General features: G+C 42.4%; 2 protein-coding genes across 7 annotated transcripts in view; one reads left to right on the top strand and one right to left on the bottom strand.

Annotated features, from left to right (window-relative positions):
* Positions 1-1,896: 1,896 nt before the first annotated feature.
* Positions 1,897-4,914, top strand: zar1l (zygote arrest 1-like). The gene is made up of 4 exons (XM_004076194.5): positions 1,897-4,025; positions 4,224-4,316; positions 4,396-4,470; positions 4,550-4,914. Exons 1-4 carry the CDS (start codon positions 3,453-3,455, stop codon positions 4,691-4,693), a joined length of 885 nt encoding a protein of 294 aa, XP_004076242.1. The 5' UTR covers positions 1,897-3,452; the 3' UTR covers positions 4,694-4,914.
* A 589-nt stretch (positions 4,915-5,503) lies between these two features.
* Positions 5,504-18,075, bottom strand: part of fryb (furry homolog b (Drosophila)) — a 44,455-nt gene continuing 31,883 nt past the window's right edge. The window contains exons 39-66 of one of the 6 annotated variants that reach the window (XM_078930750.1): positions 17,890-17,993; positions 17,054-17,145; positions 16,814-16,907; positions 16,428-16,647; positions 16,150-16,271; positions 15,882-16,069; positions 15,709-15,803; positions 15,433-15,631; positions 15,128-15,349; positions 14,632-14,830; positions 14,439-14,536; positions 14,151-14,321; positions 13,734-13,874; positions 13,449-13,634; positions 13,183-13,347; positions 12,028-12,102; positions 11,767-11,937; positions 11,585-11,593; positions 11,028-11,222; positions 10,807-10,944; positions 10,506-10,711; positions 10,187-10,391; positions 9,886-10,035; positions 9,701-9,799; positions 9,521-9,604; positions 8,977-9,087; positions 8,661-8,896; positions 5,744-7,945 (exon numbers count right to left, since the gene is read on the bottom strand). In XM_078930750.1, coding sequence (XP_078786876.1) covers positions 7,687-7,945; positions 8,661-8,896; positions 8,977-9,087; positions 9,521-9,604; positions 9,701-9,799; positions 9,886-10,035; positions 10,187-10,391; positions 10,506-10,711; positions 10,807-10,944; positions 11,028-11,222; positions 11,585-11,593; positions 11,767-11,937; positions 12,028-12,102; positions 13,183-13,347; positions 13,449-13,634; positions 13,734-13,874; positions 14,151-14,321; positions 14,439-14,536; positions 14,632-14,830; positions 15,128-15,349; positions 15,433-15,631; positions 15,709-15,803; positions 15,882-16,069; positions 16,150-16,271; positions 16,428-16,647; positions 16,814-16,907; positions 17,054-17,145; positions 17,890-17,993 — 4,234 coding nt within the window. In that variant the 3' untranslated portion in view covers positions 5,744-7,686. Of the gene's footprint in view, positions 7,946-8,660; positions 8,897-8,976; positions 9,088-9,252; positions 9,271-9,520; positions 9,605-9,700; positions 9,800-9,885; positions 10,036-10,186; positions 10,392-10,505; positions 10,712-10,806; positions 10,945-11,027; positions 11,223-11,584; positions 11,594-11,766; positions 11,938-12,027; positions 12,103-13,182; positions 13,348-13,448; positions 13,635-13,733; positions 13,875-14,150; positions 14,322-14,438; positions 14,537-14,631; positions 14,831-15,127; positions 15,350-15,432; positions 15,632-15,708; positions 15,804-15,881; positions 16,070-16,149; positions 16,302-16,427; positions 16,648-16,813; positions 16,908-17,053; positions 17,146-17,889; positions 17,994-18,075 lie in introns of all 6 variants that reach the window. The other 5 variants (XM_023962116.2, XM_023962121.2, XM_078930748.1 and 2 more) reach the window with 5 other exon arrangements.

Below are 18,075 nucleotides of genomic sequence, written 5' to 3'. Positions count from 1 at the left end.
AAATTATTCAGCGTTAAAATCAACACAGAGAACTTAAAAATCCCCACTATCCCGACGACGCGTGAACGCAACGAAACGCTTTGACGTCAAATTTATATTAGTATTTTCCTTTGTTCCCAATATTGAACCAATCAATCAATCAATCAATCAATCAATCAATCAATCAATCAATCAATCAATCAATCAATCAATCAATCAATCAATCAATCAACCAACCTATCTATCTATCTATCTATCTATCTATCTATCTATCTATCTATCTATCTATCTATCTATCTATCTATCTATCTATCTATCTATCTATCTATCTATCTATCTATCTGACAGCAAGAAACACTAAGACTGAAATTAAAAACATAAATTTTATTTGATTCAGTTTCTATCTCACTTTTCTTTGAAAAGCAAACTTTTTCTATCCAGTGATTCTTATTTTTGAGGCTTCATGACCAGTTTCTTTTGTCTGACCACCTATTCATTTAAATTTGCATGTATGATACTTTCATCCATCAGTTCTCTAACTACAGCTGTTTATGCTTAGAGTCTATTCATAAGGGGCGTTTGCTGTCCTTTTCATAGGTCTTTAGTCCTACATGAATTAATTTTATTTTAATTCTTCTTTACATCATCTGGTTTCATCATACTCTGAAGTATTACTTGGGCAGTTCTGACGTTTTAGCTTGCAGGCCAACTTGCTTGATTGTAAACAGATTTATTTCTTAGTATAAATGATGAATTAATGGTTTCATATTAACTAAATATTTTTATATTCATATTAAAATGTGTTTCTGTCCTTTTTTTCTTGGGTAATATCCCTACACCAGCCTGTCATCTTCTCCACTTTATCACTGCAGGTGCTCTCCACCACCATAATGCCAGCCTCAAACTTGACAGTGACGTCATTTGTGTTGGGCAGGGGGTAAAGTCGTGGATGTGGAAAGTAAGGGGCCCAGCACTCAGACTCGTGGAGAGCCAGCACTGATGTTGAGGGGGCTGGATTTGAAGACCAATTTTGATCCCCTGACTTTGACCAGACAGGAAACTGTCAATCCACCTGCAGATTGAAAGAAAATTGATGCCTTCCAGTTTGGGAGGGAGCATAGTATCAAAAAGTAAAGGTCCACAACAAGCAAAAAGATGGTGGTTATGTGCTTTTCAGTGAATATTGAGTTTTTCGTAAAGATATAAAATGATGATAATTATATCCATCCATTTTCAAAAACCATTGAATCCTTTCAGGGTCACGGGGATGTTGGAGCCTGACCTAGCTAATGTTGGGCGAAGGCAGGCCCGTCCTGAACAAGTTGCTTATCTGTCGCAGGACTGTGATAATTATGTGTTTTCACAAATATAGCATATGTATTTAAAAACTGTCTTCCTTAGACGCTTATTTGAACATCTTATTGCAAATAGAAGAACACTGTACAGGGATTTGTCTGTTTATGTGTCTTTGACCAGTAGGACCTGCAGGGGGAGCCCCAGCATCATAACGAGGTTACATAAATCTGTTACAGTTTTTCTCAGTCGCTTTAGTACAATTCTCAGATCAGAATTGAAGTTTGCAAATACGTGTGTGCATTTATCAAAACAATTTGTACAAACAGCAAAACACTATGGATTTCTTGCAAAAGCTTGTAACTTGCTCAAAATCTTTAGTTCATCTCTCAAAACTAAGTCTTTATGTCATTGAACATGTCAGTGCCATCAGAATGTCAAGTCCTTGTGTCACTGTCTACGAACAAGACAGTCAAATGACTTAGTCATGTTGTCAATATAACTGTGTACTTTAGAGGGAGGTTCTGATGTAAACTATGGCTAAAGTTTGGATGACAATAATTGTAAAATGTAAGTTACACCTTTTTTGTTTGATTGCAAGAGACTGGACAAGAATCACATTTACACTTTTATTGTTCAGATTGTAATTTGTTGACAGACCATGTCATACCAACATAGAAAAAACCCACTGCAAACAGTAACACAAAGGGAAAAAAGATAGGACAATATTCTGTACAACAGTACAGGCAGTGCAGTTGGAATTGGTGTGGTCTTCCTACACCTCTTGTTGTTCCTGTATGTTAGGACACAAATTCTCATTCACATCACAGCGAATATCCTCTCTTGCAATGCAGCGAAATATGTTTGTCACATTATGACAACTTGGTCAACCATTTTGCAGTTAATGACTTAAACGATGAACTAATGACTAGGTGTTTTGAGGAGCAAGACTATTGCACAGTGAACTATATAATACATTTTGATCAACATGACATAAACAATTGATAATGTAGCAAAGAGCAGAGAATTGTACATAATCATTTGCATGGATGTACCAAAGCAATTGCAACTTGTTCAAAGAAGTGAGAAACTGCTTATATGATGTGCACAAGTGACATCATGATGTGAAGATTGAACAAATAGTTTTGGGAATTTCATTCTGATCTGAGAATTGTACTAAAGCCACTGAGAAAAACTGTAACAGCTCTTTCAATTTCAATTACCTCAAAGTAGTGTGCTGATGGCTACCAGTGGTGGCCATCCAAAAATATACTCAGGTAAGAGCATTAGTTAAAACAATATACCTAAATAGAGATAAAATATGGTTATCCAATTACTTTAAAAAGAAGTCAATAAGTAACAGATGAAAAAGAAGTGTCAAAACAAGATTTTAAAGTGTTTATAAGTTATAAGTAGGAATGAAAAAAGAATGATAAATTATTTTATATTTAATAAAAATGTAAATGAACTACATTGAACATCTAGTTCATGGATGTGCAGCCTTCAACATTAAAAGATACAGTTTGTCCAAGTTCCTCAGTTAGAAAAATACACATTATTTATGCTTTTGTGGCATTAACTCATTTATTTACAACATGTAGCTTATAAATATTTATAAAAGTTCCATTTTTTCTTAATTTATTATTTTAACTTCAACTTTTGACAAAAGCAAATGTAAGTTCCTTTTAAAATAAAATACACCTGGTGTTAAATAAAATAAGATTTTGTGATAAGAAATTATGTGTTAAGCATATTCTAATAACATACCAATCTTACTGTAGATTAAACCTTATACCATCTTATTTTTAGTCATCAGGCCAGTTTAAAAAAAAGAAGTAAAAAACGTAAAAAACTAAAGCAATATAACCAAAACTACAATTGTTTATTTAAAGCGTTTTTTCTTCAAAACCAAAGGGCCACAATGCATAGATAAGGACCACGTGGCCCCAGAGCCTCAGGTTGCAGACCCCTAAATTAGCTTTAAGGAAATATTCCCACCATCAGCTATAAAACATTTTTTTGTGTGCTAAATTGTACATTTCTGTGATGAACCTGTTTTTTCTTCTTCTCTAGACATGTCTTCGTCCACACCTGCTGATCTCAATTAACTAATTAGAGCTACCAGATGTCAAAGGCATAAATGTCTTCCTATAGAGCCGTGCTGTGATGATGGCTCCAGGATGGAGGGGTTCCTGTCCTCGTTTCCAGCCTGCAGCGTGTTCGGTAACCCGGCGAGCGCTCCCCCGGCTCAGGGCGGCGGCTGGGGGAAGCGGGAGGGCCGCTTCATGATCCCGCAGGGCCTCAACTACCTGGAGCTCTGCAAGACCATCCTGTCACAGGTCAGCCCCCCGGCACCTCCCCAGAAGAGGGCCAGCACCAGGGAGTGCGGCGTTCAGGTGAACGCGAGAGTGGAGAAGATCGTCCAGTGCTCGCTGGGTCCCAAAACGCTCCTGGGTGAGGAGCAGGAGGAGGAGGAGGAGCAGGAGCCTCCGCAGACCCCGGACGCCCAGGAGGGAAAGGGGGGCGTCCACTCGCCGCCGGTGAGCGGCCTTCGCTTCCTGAGGCCCGTGTCTATCTACTCGCCGCTGTTTGACCGCAGGATCTTCCTGAAAAAGCTCCGGGACAGCTGTGAGGGGGACGCTGAAGCCCCGCCAGCCAAGTGTGACACGACGGAATACAGTGGCGAGGACGCAGAGAAGGATTTCAGCTCCTCCTCCTCCTCCTACAGGCCATTGAAGGACTCCAACTTCCAGGTATGGAGGTCAAAACCTTTGGATTTCATATGGTTTCAAATAACTGCTCTATTTGAAAAAGATACCCCCAAAAGATCTTCTTTTCACACAGATGTAGACTATATTTTCATGTGCAAAAAATGGATTATGCTTTAAAACTTTTGCAACAATGTGCCTACTTTATTTGTATTCCCTTTATATAAATGTTGAAACCTGTAGTTCCTGGAACAGAGGTATGGCTTTTTCCACTGTAAAAAGTGCAACATCCGGTGGGAGAGTGCTTATGTGTGGTGCATTTCTGGAACCAGTAAGGTAAGGAATGAATTGATCAGCAGATGCAATAATTGCAAACTTTTTAGCTCTAATAATTGAACTGTGTTCAAATGTTGAGGTGTACTATAAGCAGCTCTGCCGGAAGTGTCAGGAGGGCTTTAACCCATACAGAGTGGAGTCCATACTTTGCAAGGTAAAGGCTTTATTAATGGTTGCTTAAAGAAATCTGCTTTTATGCATTTTTTTTTATTTTTTATTTCTTGCTTCCTCAGGGCTGCTCTCAGTCTTGCTGCATCTGTGAGAAGAAGCAGAGGCACATAAACATGAAGAGACCTCACCGCCAGGACCTGTGCTGTCGCTGTAAGGGGATGAGGCTGTCCTGTGACGCCATTTACAGTTTCAAGTACATCATCTAAGCTGCTCTTAGATGGCTGCAAAGTGAATGGATGTGTCTGAAGTACCTTTTTACAAATGCCAGCTGCAACTGTAAAATGTTGACCACACATGCCGTCACATTTGCTCTGGTTTGAGGGAATTCTTTAAAATGTGGGGCATCTTCTTTGACTAGAGTGGTTTACTGTTGACAGAGGAATTTTGTAAAGAAATAAAGTATATGAATTGTTAGTTGCACTTCAAACTGACTTGCCATTTTTTTAATCTTGGTAACTTGGTAATTTATTTCCTTTTTTTTTTTTTTAATTAGCTCATTGAAATTCAGTTGCACCTGTATAATTGTCTCCTATGCTAACAGTTACCAGAATTTAAAACGGATTAACCAAATAAGTGTTTCTAAGATTTGGTATTTGCAAGTACTATAGAATTATGACGACTTATGAATTTTGAGTTACTTTACAGAAACTGCAATCTAAACTGAGATGGAAGCGAAGTAAGACATGGAAATGTGTTTTAATGAACCTTTACCCCACTTGGTATCCCAGAAGTTTTTAAGTATTTAATACCAGATGGGAGTGATTCCCACTGTAGCTGAATGTATAACATTTCTTAAAGGTTTAAATTTAAGCTATGAAATGCCAATATTTAGGAAGTGTGGAAAACTTGGATTCTTTTGTATTTGGTACATTTAAAATGGTTTGACTCCTCCGCTCCACTTGTCTTCCATCAGTTTCCACAGAATGTCAGAAAACCAAAAGTTCTCACTTGTGCTCGCTATTTGAGTTTGGATCTATGCCAATCCTAAGTCATTGCATTAGAATCTCAAAGCCCAGTAAATTTTTGGTATGTCTTTACTTTGACACAAACTTGTACAGAACTTCAACTAAAAACAAATTCTCAAAGGCAGTAAAAGTATTTACACAATGGCAAACAGTTATTCATCTAAAAAGCTTCTTTTTTTAAAAAGTGCAACTTGTTTGGCATGCAAACACATGGACTTGCACATGAGGAAAATAAACAAACCAAACACCCACGTGAGCTTGAAGCTCCCTTTTGCAACTCCCACAAGCATCTTTTGAGATCAAACTTGATTTTCTTTATCGGTAAAACATTATCTGAAAATGCATGCGTGGCAGTTTGGTAAACAAAAAATCCGAATATAAAAGTGTAGAACTGATCAGATTTACAGCAAACTGTTCTAGGAGAGATGGATCGTCACAAAAGGGTTGACAATTTTTTTTTCATTTTTTTTTTTTTCTTCAAACATTGACAGTGAGCGCTGAATGTCAGCATTTCCATAATGTGCAGCTACACAATCACACAAACATGTGCTACTATGGTTGTGAGCAGAACTATTAACAGTAAAAAGATCAAACATTTACGTACAACTCTGCATTTGAGTGCTAAATTGACGGGTAACGAGTGTTTTACAGTGAGAAATGTGTGTGCGCACGTTGACTCTACAACTAGCCACAAAGGACTGCATGTCACACACAGACAATGGCATCAGTAGTGTTCTTAGAGAAGCTGGCTCACTGACATAGAATACACGCAGGATTAGAGCAGTTTAAGGTTGAAAAGTTAATGTCCATTTTTTTCAGTCGGTCTGGTTGGGGACATCTGGAGAGCAAAGGTGATGCCAGTGTACAGTGGAAAGCATTCAACTGGGTCATGCATTGCACAGTTTCCACCAAAGGAGGTGTCAAAACAGTAGACGCAATAAGAGAGAAGTCACTTGAGCTTTTCCTTCAAAGTAAAAGTGACAGCTTTCTTCTCTCGCAGTAACACAGTCCCCCTTCAGTAACATTAAAAAAAACAAAACCCATTTAGTGCAAAAGAGGAAAAACCCTGCCTGGGAGGACGCAGTTTCCCGTGTGGTTTCCCTGCAAGCTATAACATTCTTCAATAGGCAGCAACTGTCCGTCACATCTTGAGCAAGGTTTACTTCCAAGTTAAAAGTCTCCATAGGTCCTCGGGATCAGAAGTAAGCTGCAGTGAGGATGTCCGTCAAGCAAGGGATTCAATTCTGAGCACATCGCTTTTACAGCGCGGAGCTTGAAAGGAAAAAACAAGCGAGCGCTCGAATAAAACCCGTTCAGGTCGTCTTTTATCAGCAGGCAGCAATCTCTGACATCCAGACAGGGTCAGAGATTCATCTTGATATGTGTAAAATCAGTAGATACGTCACAGTCATTTTCAGTTTATTTGGATTTACAGACTTTCAAGCCTTCGGGTCCTTTGTCGTGGTTTCAAGTTTGGACGTCTGACGGTTCGGATTTCAGGAGCTCCCTTACTTTTATGAAAGGCAGGGTGGCTTGCCCCACTTTTCCTAGGTAGCGGGTTAGTGGCGCCGCACCCTCTCCGAGGGAGCAGCAGCAGCCCCACGCCGTGGCTTCCTGTGGTCCCCTGGGGCAGAGAGGGAGGGGAGTTGGAGGAGAGGGGTGAGCAACTGACAAGGCGCTGGAGCTTTTGTAGGGAGAGAGGGGGAAGTGGGGAAGATGTGATCCCCGGGAAGGAACGGGTGATGGAGAGGGATGTGTCTCAACGATGGGGATCATGGTAGATGAAAGTGAGGATATCATGTGCTTGCTGTGGTTTAGCTGTGACGGAGAAGTGTCAGATGAAAATCCTCTGAAAGGATAACAAAAGCTAGAGCTTTCACCTCGATAGCTCCTCCTGGGTTGTACGGTGAGTGGGAGTGGACAGTCTGCTTGGCAGGGGGAGTTTGAGCAGCTCCGACAATCAAGCAAAGCAGAGGCAGACAGGGAAGAGAGCAGGGGTAGATTTTGGTCTGAATAGGATTCTAGTGGTGGATGGGGCGGCATGCAGGTATCAGGCTGGAGATGTGAAATTGGGGCAGCAGATGCGCAGATGGAAGAGGCGGTCGATGCCACGATTGTGGATGCCGCCCCTCCTGTGTTACAGCAGGTGGGGTTGGCAGATTTGGGGATAGCTTGGGGAGCGTCTGTAGCTGCAAAATTGGGGGCGGGAGAGGTGGGGAGCTCCTGAATTCCTGTCAGAGACTGGTCCCGGAGGCGCTGGAGTCGGGGAGGTAAGTCGTGACGACCCGATAGCCCTGGGCGCGGCGGATCATATCGCGAATCTCCCCGTTGAGCTCTAACAGCTTGGAGCAGATTAGGCTGAGGTCCTGTCTGGACCCAACCAGAGCAATAGTGCCCGTTTGGCCCAGAGTCTGGTGACGGAAGTAGACGTTGAGTAGAGTCTGGACCTCACTCTCTGAGCTGCTGCCAAACAGTCCGTTGGGCCACTGGATCCTGAAATGCATTATTTTTTGTTAGGTATGATTCTCAGGTAAATTCTGTAAAAACGTAGATGCTTTTGTTATAAAAACCCACATGTGATTTTGGTGTTTTTGACGGGTTCTTTTGGCATCTTTTCTGATGATGGAGGACATGTATAAAGAAACATAAGCTTAAACTTGTATTTCATAGTATTTCTTTGTTCAAATCGCTGTGAATACGGAGCAGATGATAAATGCAGTTTAAAAAAAAGGTTGTAGTTGTAACATAGAAACTACGACGGCAGGCCACAAGCTCCCAGTTCCACTCTGATGCATCCGCTTGTAGACGACCACATCGTTCTCCAAGCTGCCGTTTGGCTAAAAACTGTACAGCTGGATAGCTCCAATATTACTCGCCTATTTTGTTGCATCGTTAATGTTAGATTGAAGGTGTGACAGATAGCTCAGTCATGGGTGACGGGAAGGGGGGCAGAGTAGCCAACAGTCCCGTCCACAACTACCAGTTCCAATTTCTAATGATATATGCCTCTCTGGAGAACCTATGTCCTGGTAAGTGACAGAGGTTTTGTGATTTTGCCTAAAGGCGGTATAATTAAATGTAAAAGACCAGTGGCAACACTTTTAAAATAGATCGAACGATAATCGGAGTGGGACTTGAAAAGAAATATAATGTTCGTTCACTTTCTTGTCACGTGTAGAGTTTAAATTTCTGAAGAGTCATGACTCACCGGCACTCCTGGATGTAGCGCACAGCCTTGGTGAACTCGTGGTTCCTCAGACACTCCAGAATGGCCTGCACCGCCGCCTCCACATTGGGGAAGCTGGGTACCACCATGGCCGCAACCTGGCTGGCATGTTTGTGGGAGTGAGCTGTGTGTTTGTGCTCCAAGTCGCTGGCCACTGCTGCCTCTGCAGCCTGCAGGCTGATCCGCAGATCGCTGAGTTCTCGGGACATGTTCAGTAGCTGGAAGAAAGACAGATGTTTGTGGAAAAAAAGAGGGAAAAGAAATCTTCTACAAATAATTTTGTAAAACCCAGACTCACCTCAGGGACTGAGCTGATGGCGTGAACTTGACAAATGAGAGAGCAGTAGGACTGGAATAGGAGCAAAAGCTGGAAGTGCAGCTTGTACAGCCTCTGACAAAGTTCCAGTTGCTGAATGAGTCAAAAGAGGAAAACATCAGATTCATAGCTTTTCTAAAAAAATCCCCACAGATTAACACAGAAAAGAGGTTACTACACTAACTGAGGCTGAGGCAAACAGTACACTTATCAGTTTTTCTTTGAGCCATCTAAAGCAGTGAAGTGAAGAAAACTTACTGCAAGAGACTCCATTTGCTAGACAGCGAGAAAGCATGTTAGGGTGTCAGAGAGGAAAAGAAAGCCTTTAGTCAATCACATGCAGAGTGCATTATTCTTATTGACAGAAAAAAAACAGATGCTTGTAGAAAAAGCGTAAAACAAAAAGCAAACAGGCAGAAAGAGCAGCTCCTTTAAAATGACTTTGACATGGAAACAACCGGAGGGCAAAATGTTACTTATTATGCTAAAATCTCCAACAATTTTGTAAGAAAAAAGTCTTCCATACCTTCTCCTCTGAGTCTCCAGGTTGGCAGGTAACCACGCTATCGCCAGGACACCTGGGAAATGTATCTTTACAGTTCTTCAGCCACTGAAGGACAAAGTGAAACAAAAGAAAGTAGGATTTTTAGTCACAAAGTTTCAAAATAAAACAAAAAAACGCTCTAATATTAGGGAGTTACGTTACCGATACAGCAGCCTCCTCTCTACTGTTGTAGGTATCTAGGTACTCCTGCAGCTCCAGTGCACTGAACTTCATTTTTTCCAGGAGTCCATAGGACATGATCTAAAAGGAGAGACGAAAGCAGAGTTCATGTTTGTTGAAGGGTTTGCATGAGCTGATCGGCCAGCGTTATCAAAGTCTGCACTCACCGTCTCGGCGTCAATAAAGATTGTAGGACAGTCTGAGCAGGAAGTCAACATTTGTGAGGATTTCAGAAATCTTGATCCAATGCCCCTTAATCCCTCACCGAGGTAAGTGGCAACATCAGTAGTCAGAGTGCAGAATTTGCCCTGAATATTCTGTGAAGGAAAAAAGAATGGACACTGTATTTGACTGGAATAGATAGAGACAAACTAGAAAAGTCTGTTTAAAGACAAAACCCTAAACGATCAGACACCGAAAGTTAAGCTGATATGTCTGGGATCCTTTAAACCACCTCCTACTATTTACCTGAAAGAGAGATGAGAAGACTTGGAAGGTGTAGACGGCACAAGAACCATCCGAGTCGCTAATAAGCTGGTTGACATGACAACGCCAAGTCTCCTCAGCATCGTCATACACAGCGGGCTGGAATGCTGCCAAGATGGCTGAGAAAAATGGGGAAGGTGGAGGAGGAAACCCAAGGTCTTCCAAATCATCGACGTCATCCCGTAAACTGATGCATTGGATAAAAAAAAATCTTTTAAACACTGAGTTCATCTGCAGAAAACCTCACATTGACCAGATTAATAACATTTTTCATGCCTGCATTCTGTTTTTTTTTTTTTACCTTGGCAAGTAGTTGAGGAAGTCCATCGGAGGCTGACCAAAGTTTGGGTTGAGGCTGCGATTCAGATTTAGTGGTGGATCCAGCGGTTGTCCTGGCATCTCTAAAGTGAAGCCCTCGCCACAGTCTTCAGGCAACTCGTTGGACCTTATTGAGAGATCATCATCCTGAGCCTGAGTGTCTTCGCCCTCACCGCACACCTTCAGCAGCTGCAGAAACAAACACAGTACGTTTTTCCCGCTAAAGTAAAATTGGCTGACAGAAAGCTGCAAATGGATCCACGGGGATATCTATTAGTCCTCACTTGCATGCTGCTATTATTGTCACGGGGCATCCCCTGCCCCGGGGTGGTGGCACTGAAAGACTGGGGGTCAGCAGATAAGTCGTAGGATGTAGACAGAGAATCGGTGGGGTTAGTTTCTTCTGATGGGGAAGGATTTGTCTAAAGAAGGCAAAAAGAAACGTTTTTTCAGGCGTAAGTGAGTGCTGACATGGCTCTAACAGTAAACATAAAAAGCTACGTACGAGCTGAGAATGGGACAGGCTCTGACTCGTTGAAGACTCTTCTTCCTCTGAAGACTCGTCAGAATCATGAGGGTCCTCGTGGCCCAAACTGGGAGTGCTGCCTGAGTGTTGACTTTCCCCCAACAGATCTCCTAGTTCGGTGCTGTCCAGAGATCGCCGACGCACGCCCCAGTTAAAGTTATCAACAGTCTCACCCTGGATGAAACACACACACGGGTACATTGGACGAAAACAGCAGAGGTAACAGCAGCAGGAAACTCCTCTGCTGCAGAAAACATTCTCGTGTTTAAACATCATGAACAGCTGCTGGAGCTACAAGCACAAGATGTAAAATGAATGTTTTTCAGGGCATTAAAAAAATGCCAGAAAACAATCCTTATGACAGTTTATCACAAAAATGCTTGAAAAAAGGAATGCTAGAAATGAAACTGTGCACCCAAGCTGTGAGAGGAAAATGAAGCAGTCATTTTTCTTTGAAAAAATAAATAAAAATAGAGCCAGCAACACCACAGCGCTGATAAAAGCTCATGTTAAGTGCTCAGTGTGGGATGCCTTACCTGAAGCTCCTGGGAAGCCGGCGGGAGAGAGAAAGACATAGAGTTAGACAGACAGAGAGACGGGGAGGGACAAATAAATACATTTAAAAATCCACTGATGTTAATGTAAAACACTGTCAATCAGTAACAAGGGCAGGACAGCGGCAAACTGTAGGCTAAACACAAAGCAGCGTGAACCTCACCTCTCCGTCTTCCAGCTCCACATCCAGAAAGTCGAAGTCTCGGAAAACCCGAAACTGCTGCTCGCTCGCGGTGTCATCAAGAGTGTCCTCTCTGGTGCCCCCCTCCTCAGAAGACACCCCGCTTTCACGCACCTCCATCATGTCCAGGTCACCACATGATGAGAAGATCACCTGAGAAGAAAAACAACAAGAGTGGCCCAATTAAAAATAAAGAAAAAATGTGGCTCCAGATGAGGAGTTATTTTAGGGGTGGAAGCGTACCGATGGATTCTTGGTGAGTCCAACTTCTTGTCCACAAAGAGACAACACGGTCACCAGCTTCTCTCTGGTTCTTTTCTGAGTAAGAAAGACATTTTTTTTTTAAGAATCAGTCAAAGTTAGTATGTACAGTGGATCAGACAAACCATTGGACTGTTTTCATGTTGTATCAATACATTATGCTTTAAACATTAAAGACGCACTCCAATGAAAAGCATGTTTTTCTCAGATGGAGGACATATATAAAGAAAATTGAGCTCAAAATTGTATTTCTGAGTATTACTTTATTCAAGTCGTTGTGAATCAGGAGCAGACAAAAAAATCCAGTTTGAAAAAGCTTGTAGTTGTGACGTAGGTGCTACAATAGGTGTGCCACAAGCTCCCTGCTCTTTTCCATTCTGATGCATCCACTATTGCTCACCACTTTTGCTGAATCGGTATTGTTATGTTAGAGGTTGTAAGGGGGTGTAACCTAGTGGGAGAATGTGTAAACAGATGGATGACTGCTAAAAGACGCGGGTTTACTCCACACCAACAACTCAGAGGGGAATTTCTAATGAACTCCTACCGCCCTGCAGAAACTATGTCATAGTAAAACAACACGTTTTATCCTTTTGGCCAAAAACGGCATAATCATGATCATGAAAAGACCACTGGGAACGCTTTGAAAATAGATCAAAAGACGATTGGAGTGGGGCTTTAAAGCAAGTTGAACTGTTAATGCATGGTTACAAAACAAAACATGATCACTTTAGAGATAGAGTTTTGTTAGCTTTGTTTTGAATGAGGCAGAGAAAAAACATATAAATTGAGATCAAGGCTAAAATAATAAAACTAAGAAATCTAATGAAAAATAATTAAAAAAATAAGTTTTTCCTCAAATATTTCATTTATAGCTTCAATAAACAGAATAGTTGTAACAGTATTTTCAAAATGTATCATCAGAGCTTAAATCCTGTCATTTCCAATTCTGTATGCACACAGTTTACTACTTTGGTTATAACCAAACTAAAGCAAGTATGCAGAGCATGTCGTTATATTCATTAAAACTGCAATGCTGTTTATGTATTGAACTGATATGATTGGTCATCTACAGTGGCGGGAACGCAAAAAATGGTGACAGTTTGACCAAAACTTAATGTTGTGGTTTGACATTACCTGCGATGACTGCGGCCGCCTCCAGCTGACACGCACCAGGATGGTGTTTGAGTTTGACCCAGAGGAGGTTGAGGAGGTGCTGCGTGTGACAGCCATGGCTCTGGCCTTAGCATCTCTGCCACCTGAACCCTGGAGCTCATCAAAACGACGGCCAATCACTGGTGTCTGTGAAAACCACAAATGGAAAGCCCGTTATTCACTGTAAATCCTCCTCTTTTATCTTCAAAATGACAAATCTAGCAGAATTCGAAAAGACAGTTTATCACCTCAGAGATGTCAAAAGTGAAATCGAGCGTTTTCCCTGGCAGGGCCTTGGCAGAACCATCCCACACTCTGCTGACTTCCAGGTTGGAGAGATCCCCCTGTGAGTGGCCGTACACCGGATGCACCAGGCTTGCAGAGCGGGAAACAACCAGCTTCAAAATGTTTAAGGCATCTTTCCAGTGGACTGACTGTAAACAAATGGCATCCCAAGCAGTTAATAAGAGATTGCAGCCTTCAAACTATGAAAACAATGATAAAATAAATGCAAAATGCCTCGTCGCACTCACCTGGACGAACTTCTCAATTGTTTTGATGACGTCAGCGTTAAACTGTTTGACGTGAACAGCAGTGAGGTCCATGTGGCTTAGCAGGCAGTAGATGATCTGAAGAAGAGACTGTTGCATGCTGGGAAGGCCCTTATCCAGCAGCTGAGAGAGGGAAAGAAATTCAGTAAATGACAAACTGCTCATAAAAATGTTGCCTAGTTGTGTCTGATTCTGTTCAACAGTTATATAATATTTCTGATATGCAGTGGTGGGGGTAATGGACTACAAAGTAACAGATTACTGTTACGGCAGTTGAAAGAAAGTCAACACTGGAGGTAAAGCTCCGGTGTAAAGGGGTTAAGAAGGGAAAAAGTTCAATCAATAAACACGTCTGCAGAACTGAATGCAGAAAATCAAAAGCTATTTAGAAGAACTTACCTCAGCCATATATGTGACCATGCTGAGAGTAATGTCAGAGAAGGCTTCGTGGAGATAACGGCACACCACGCTGACCCAGGAAAACGGGTCCCGTGTGTAAGAGCGTGTCTTATACAAAGTCATCACATGAGCTAGGTGAGACAGCTTTGTGTTCTTTTCAACCAAACACACCTACACAGGAGAAGAGAAAAAAGTAACACAACCTCTGTACTTGGGAAATCTCTTCTCTTTTTACCTTCCAAAGTGAGATAGAAGTTTAGGCCATTAAAAGTTCAAGCGTTAAAATACCTGCGCAATCCTCTCTGCACTTTCCTTACAAAACTGGGTAGGATGGCCAAAGTGCTGAACCAGGTGAGGCAGCAGGCACAGCACGTTCAGAGGAAAACCTGCACAAGGAAAACAGTTGGATTTTTACCCAGACTGCAACATGTCATGATGGCTAAAGATGGAAATAACATTCTCTGCAGCTGAAAGTACCAACCGATAGACTGTGAACTGTCAACTACTGGCACGCGGGAGACGGGTGTGAGCTGGCAGAATAACTGCAAGGTGAGGTCAGATGTCGCCTGGGACGTAAAACCCTTCAACAAAAGCTGCTGGATTCCAGAGAATCCATTCCATCCCAGCTGAGCCTGCAGCTTCTCCAGGCGCTCGCGGTTCTCTGCTCTGTCTAACGGCACCTGCAAGGCAACAAATGCTGACTTTACAGTCGGCTCAGAGGTGTCTGGGACCGACACTAAATCCATCATCTTTCTGGTCAAACCTTTGCTTTCAATAATAAAAGAGGTTGCTGTCTAACTAAAAACAAGGGTGGCCTGGTTAGTATTTGTTTTGGAGAGATAAAAAGAATGGAGAGATAAATGTTTCAGATAAATGTTTCAGTACATTTTGCATTCCTCCAGTTCTATTTTTGACTCAACCATGTCTTTTGTTGGTATAGTTTTTGTTTTTCTATCTCTAAGTTTGATCTTGTCTACCTTTGAAAGCAGTTTGTGAACAAGGCGGAGGGACATCTGGTATTCAAACTCAAAGTCCGACTCCATTAGTGACACCGCCACCCAGAAGACCGTGGCCAGTATTGATGACGGATGGGAGACGTGCGCAGGGTCCGACAGAACACTGGGATCGATGCGATTGGTGGATGATGTGCAGGATCCGGGGGTTCTTGCTTTTCGGCCAAGACCATGGTTGTTGCAAGCCTTCAGAACAAAAAATGTGTAATGAAATCATTGCTCATCAAAATTTATTTTTAAAAAAAGAATCAGAAATCCGAATATCTTACCTGCATGCGATCCAAAGTTGCACTGCGAGGTGGATCACTTGTCAGACTGCCATACTCGCCAAATTTTTTGGGAACAGAATACGAGCGCTGGTGTCGTTGTGATGACAGACCAGCAAATCCCGGGCCGGGGAAGTTCAGCATGCCGGTGCTCTTTCTGTTCATTAGTTTGTCACTCGTCACAAAATCTGGCGAGGAGGTTCTATGAAATGGAAAGAAACAGGAGTTACCAAGAGTGACATCTGGAAACAAACAAACAAAACAAAATTTCCGAGCTACCTGGTAAGAGCTGCCATGAGGTCGCTGTTTTTCAGACACTCTGCAAGATTAACCACCACGGACTCGAGCGTCAACAGCACCTCCATCACATAGCCCTGCAAGCCAGGTGTGCAAAAATGAAACCCATTTCCTTTCATGCCTTCAGACTCCAACCTGTCTGTAACGTCTCTCACCTGCACCTCGTCTCCATGTTCTCCTACCACCTCTACAAGGCGAGAGACCAGGTCAGAGACCGCGTGGTTGTTAATTGGCTGTTTGAGAGCTCTGAAGATCTGGAAAGAGCGGCCAGCGTAGTGACGGGAGGAGCTGCACAGAGCTGTCTGTAAGGCCACATCACTCAGCTGCTGCTCCAAGTGGAAATCTGTGCAGACACAAAAACATGAATAAAAAAACTCACACTCAAGTGTACTGCCAAACAACCAACCACAAGTGCTATCTTACCAGTTTTGGACTCCTTGAAGACTGAAATAACGTGGCGCAGGAAGTTGGAAAGCTGCTCCGTGCTCTTGGAGTTGGGGTTCTTTGGAGTGATGTCTTCATGCGCCCACAAAGGCCCAATAGCTCTGAGCAACGACAACACAGTACTCCAAGCACTGTAAACCCACCACCAGTAGCACCACACACAGGTTATGCATGTTCAACCCGTCCACGCGGCGGTGATGCTTTCACGCACGCACCTTCATCTCGTTGGGCTGAACGTCCTCTGGGCTTTAGCTTACCTGGTGGAGAGGAACTCGATAAGTTTGTTGGTCTTCTCGTCGGTCTCGCTTGGCGTGTCTTCAAGATCTTCCAGGTCATCAGGAGTTACGAGAGGTAAATTCCCAACGCTGCCTGCTGTGCTGCCGCCACCCAGACTTGTAGAGGAAGAGTTGGATGTGGAACTGAGCCCCGAGTCCACCACGGGAGATGTTTGCCACTCTCGCAGAAAGTCCGGTACTTCTGAAAGAGCAGAGAGCACAAGAAAACTATAAGATGCTATTGATTCAATAAATCAAGCATTAGTGATATGAATTATCGTACTTTTCACTGTTTGCCAGTTAAATAAAGTGTAAATAACTTCTAAGTGACAAAGCGTGACTGAAAAAGCAGCAAACTTTCTCCTTACGTGACTGCTGGTACTCCGTGTGATAGTAGGACTTGATTGTGAGGGTTTTGTTGTCAGTGATCTCCCTTGTGAGCATTAGAACCGATGCAATGACCTGAAAACACAAACAGCTCTTCAGAGACGAGCAAAACTTCACCGGAGTCTATGGTGAGTTTTCAGCTTGCCACTGCTATGTCAAGCAGAACATTTTTACAGTTACAAGTGGAGAAATCACAAACGTCAGCGGCTTCCTGCTCAGACCTGAAAGTTGTTGTTGCAGGAGAGGGCAATGAGGAGGTGGAGGAGGAGACGCTTGCTGTGCTCGTAGACCTCTGGTCTGTAGTGGTCCAATCCTGACAAATCAAACAAGCATTTATTAGGCAAAATTTGGGTCCAATTTTAGCAGACTGCAAACATAAACAAAAATCACCTAATTAAGCCCTGTAATATATTTCCATACTGACTTTTCAGCATTAACCTCCCACTTTTTGTAAAGAAAGGGAAGGATAGGTACTATAAGAAGAAGCTAATATGATCCAGAACTATTTCTATTCCGACAAATGTTTTTTTTTTTTCTCATTCCCATCAGTGCTTCTGTCGCTATGACAACTCCAGACCAGTAAAAAATAATCATTGCTTCTTATGAAATGGTTTTGCAAAACTAGAAAGTCAAGAATTAGACCATTGCTGCTCCAGCTCACAGGAATTTAAGCATTAAAGCATGAAAGCATCGCAACACAGATCAGAAGATAACAAGCAGTCTGTATTTGACTTCCAGTATGTAGACAATGCAGAATATGTCACAGCTGATGTCTGCACAGCTGACAGAATCCATTTGTGCCCACAGGTGTGGGTTTGGGTGTGGGGAACAGACTGTACTAAAGCATATTATCATCATTGTCACAAGATGCTAGACGTTTCCCATGCATTCCAGGTTTTCTGCTTTTGTGTGACAGTACATTTTAGAAAAGATGGGGTGAGAACTAAGATCCTGTCTCTTTTGGTTAAAGTTTCTTTGTCAAGATCTGTTAAGAGCTAGATGATGGAGATTATGCAGACGCTCCTATTCTTTCTATGCATGTGCTAAGGCAACCTACCCAGGAAAAGTGCATGTAGCAGTAGAGGAAGATGCAAAGCCCAGTCTTCTCTCACGCTGTGATCCACCACCATTTCAGTCATAAAGATTACAGCAATATTACACCTGTAGAAAAACACAAAGTCCATAAAAAAAGAATGGATGTATTTTTGTTTTCTTCTTATATTGTCATGTGTTAAGCTAAGAT

The sequence above is a fragment of the Oryzias latipes genome, chromosome 14 (assembly GCF_053564925.1).
Source record: "Oryzias latipes strain Hd-rR chromosome 14, Olatipes_Hd-rR_3.1".
Lineage (NCBI taxonomy): Eukaryota > Metazoa > Chordata > Actinopteri > Beloniformes > Adrianichthyidae > Oryzias > Oryzias latipes.
This window is presented reverse-complemented; position numbering and strand designations above follow the sequence as displayed.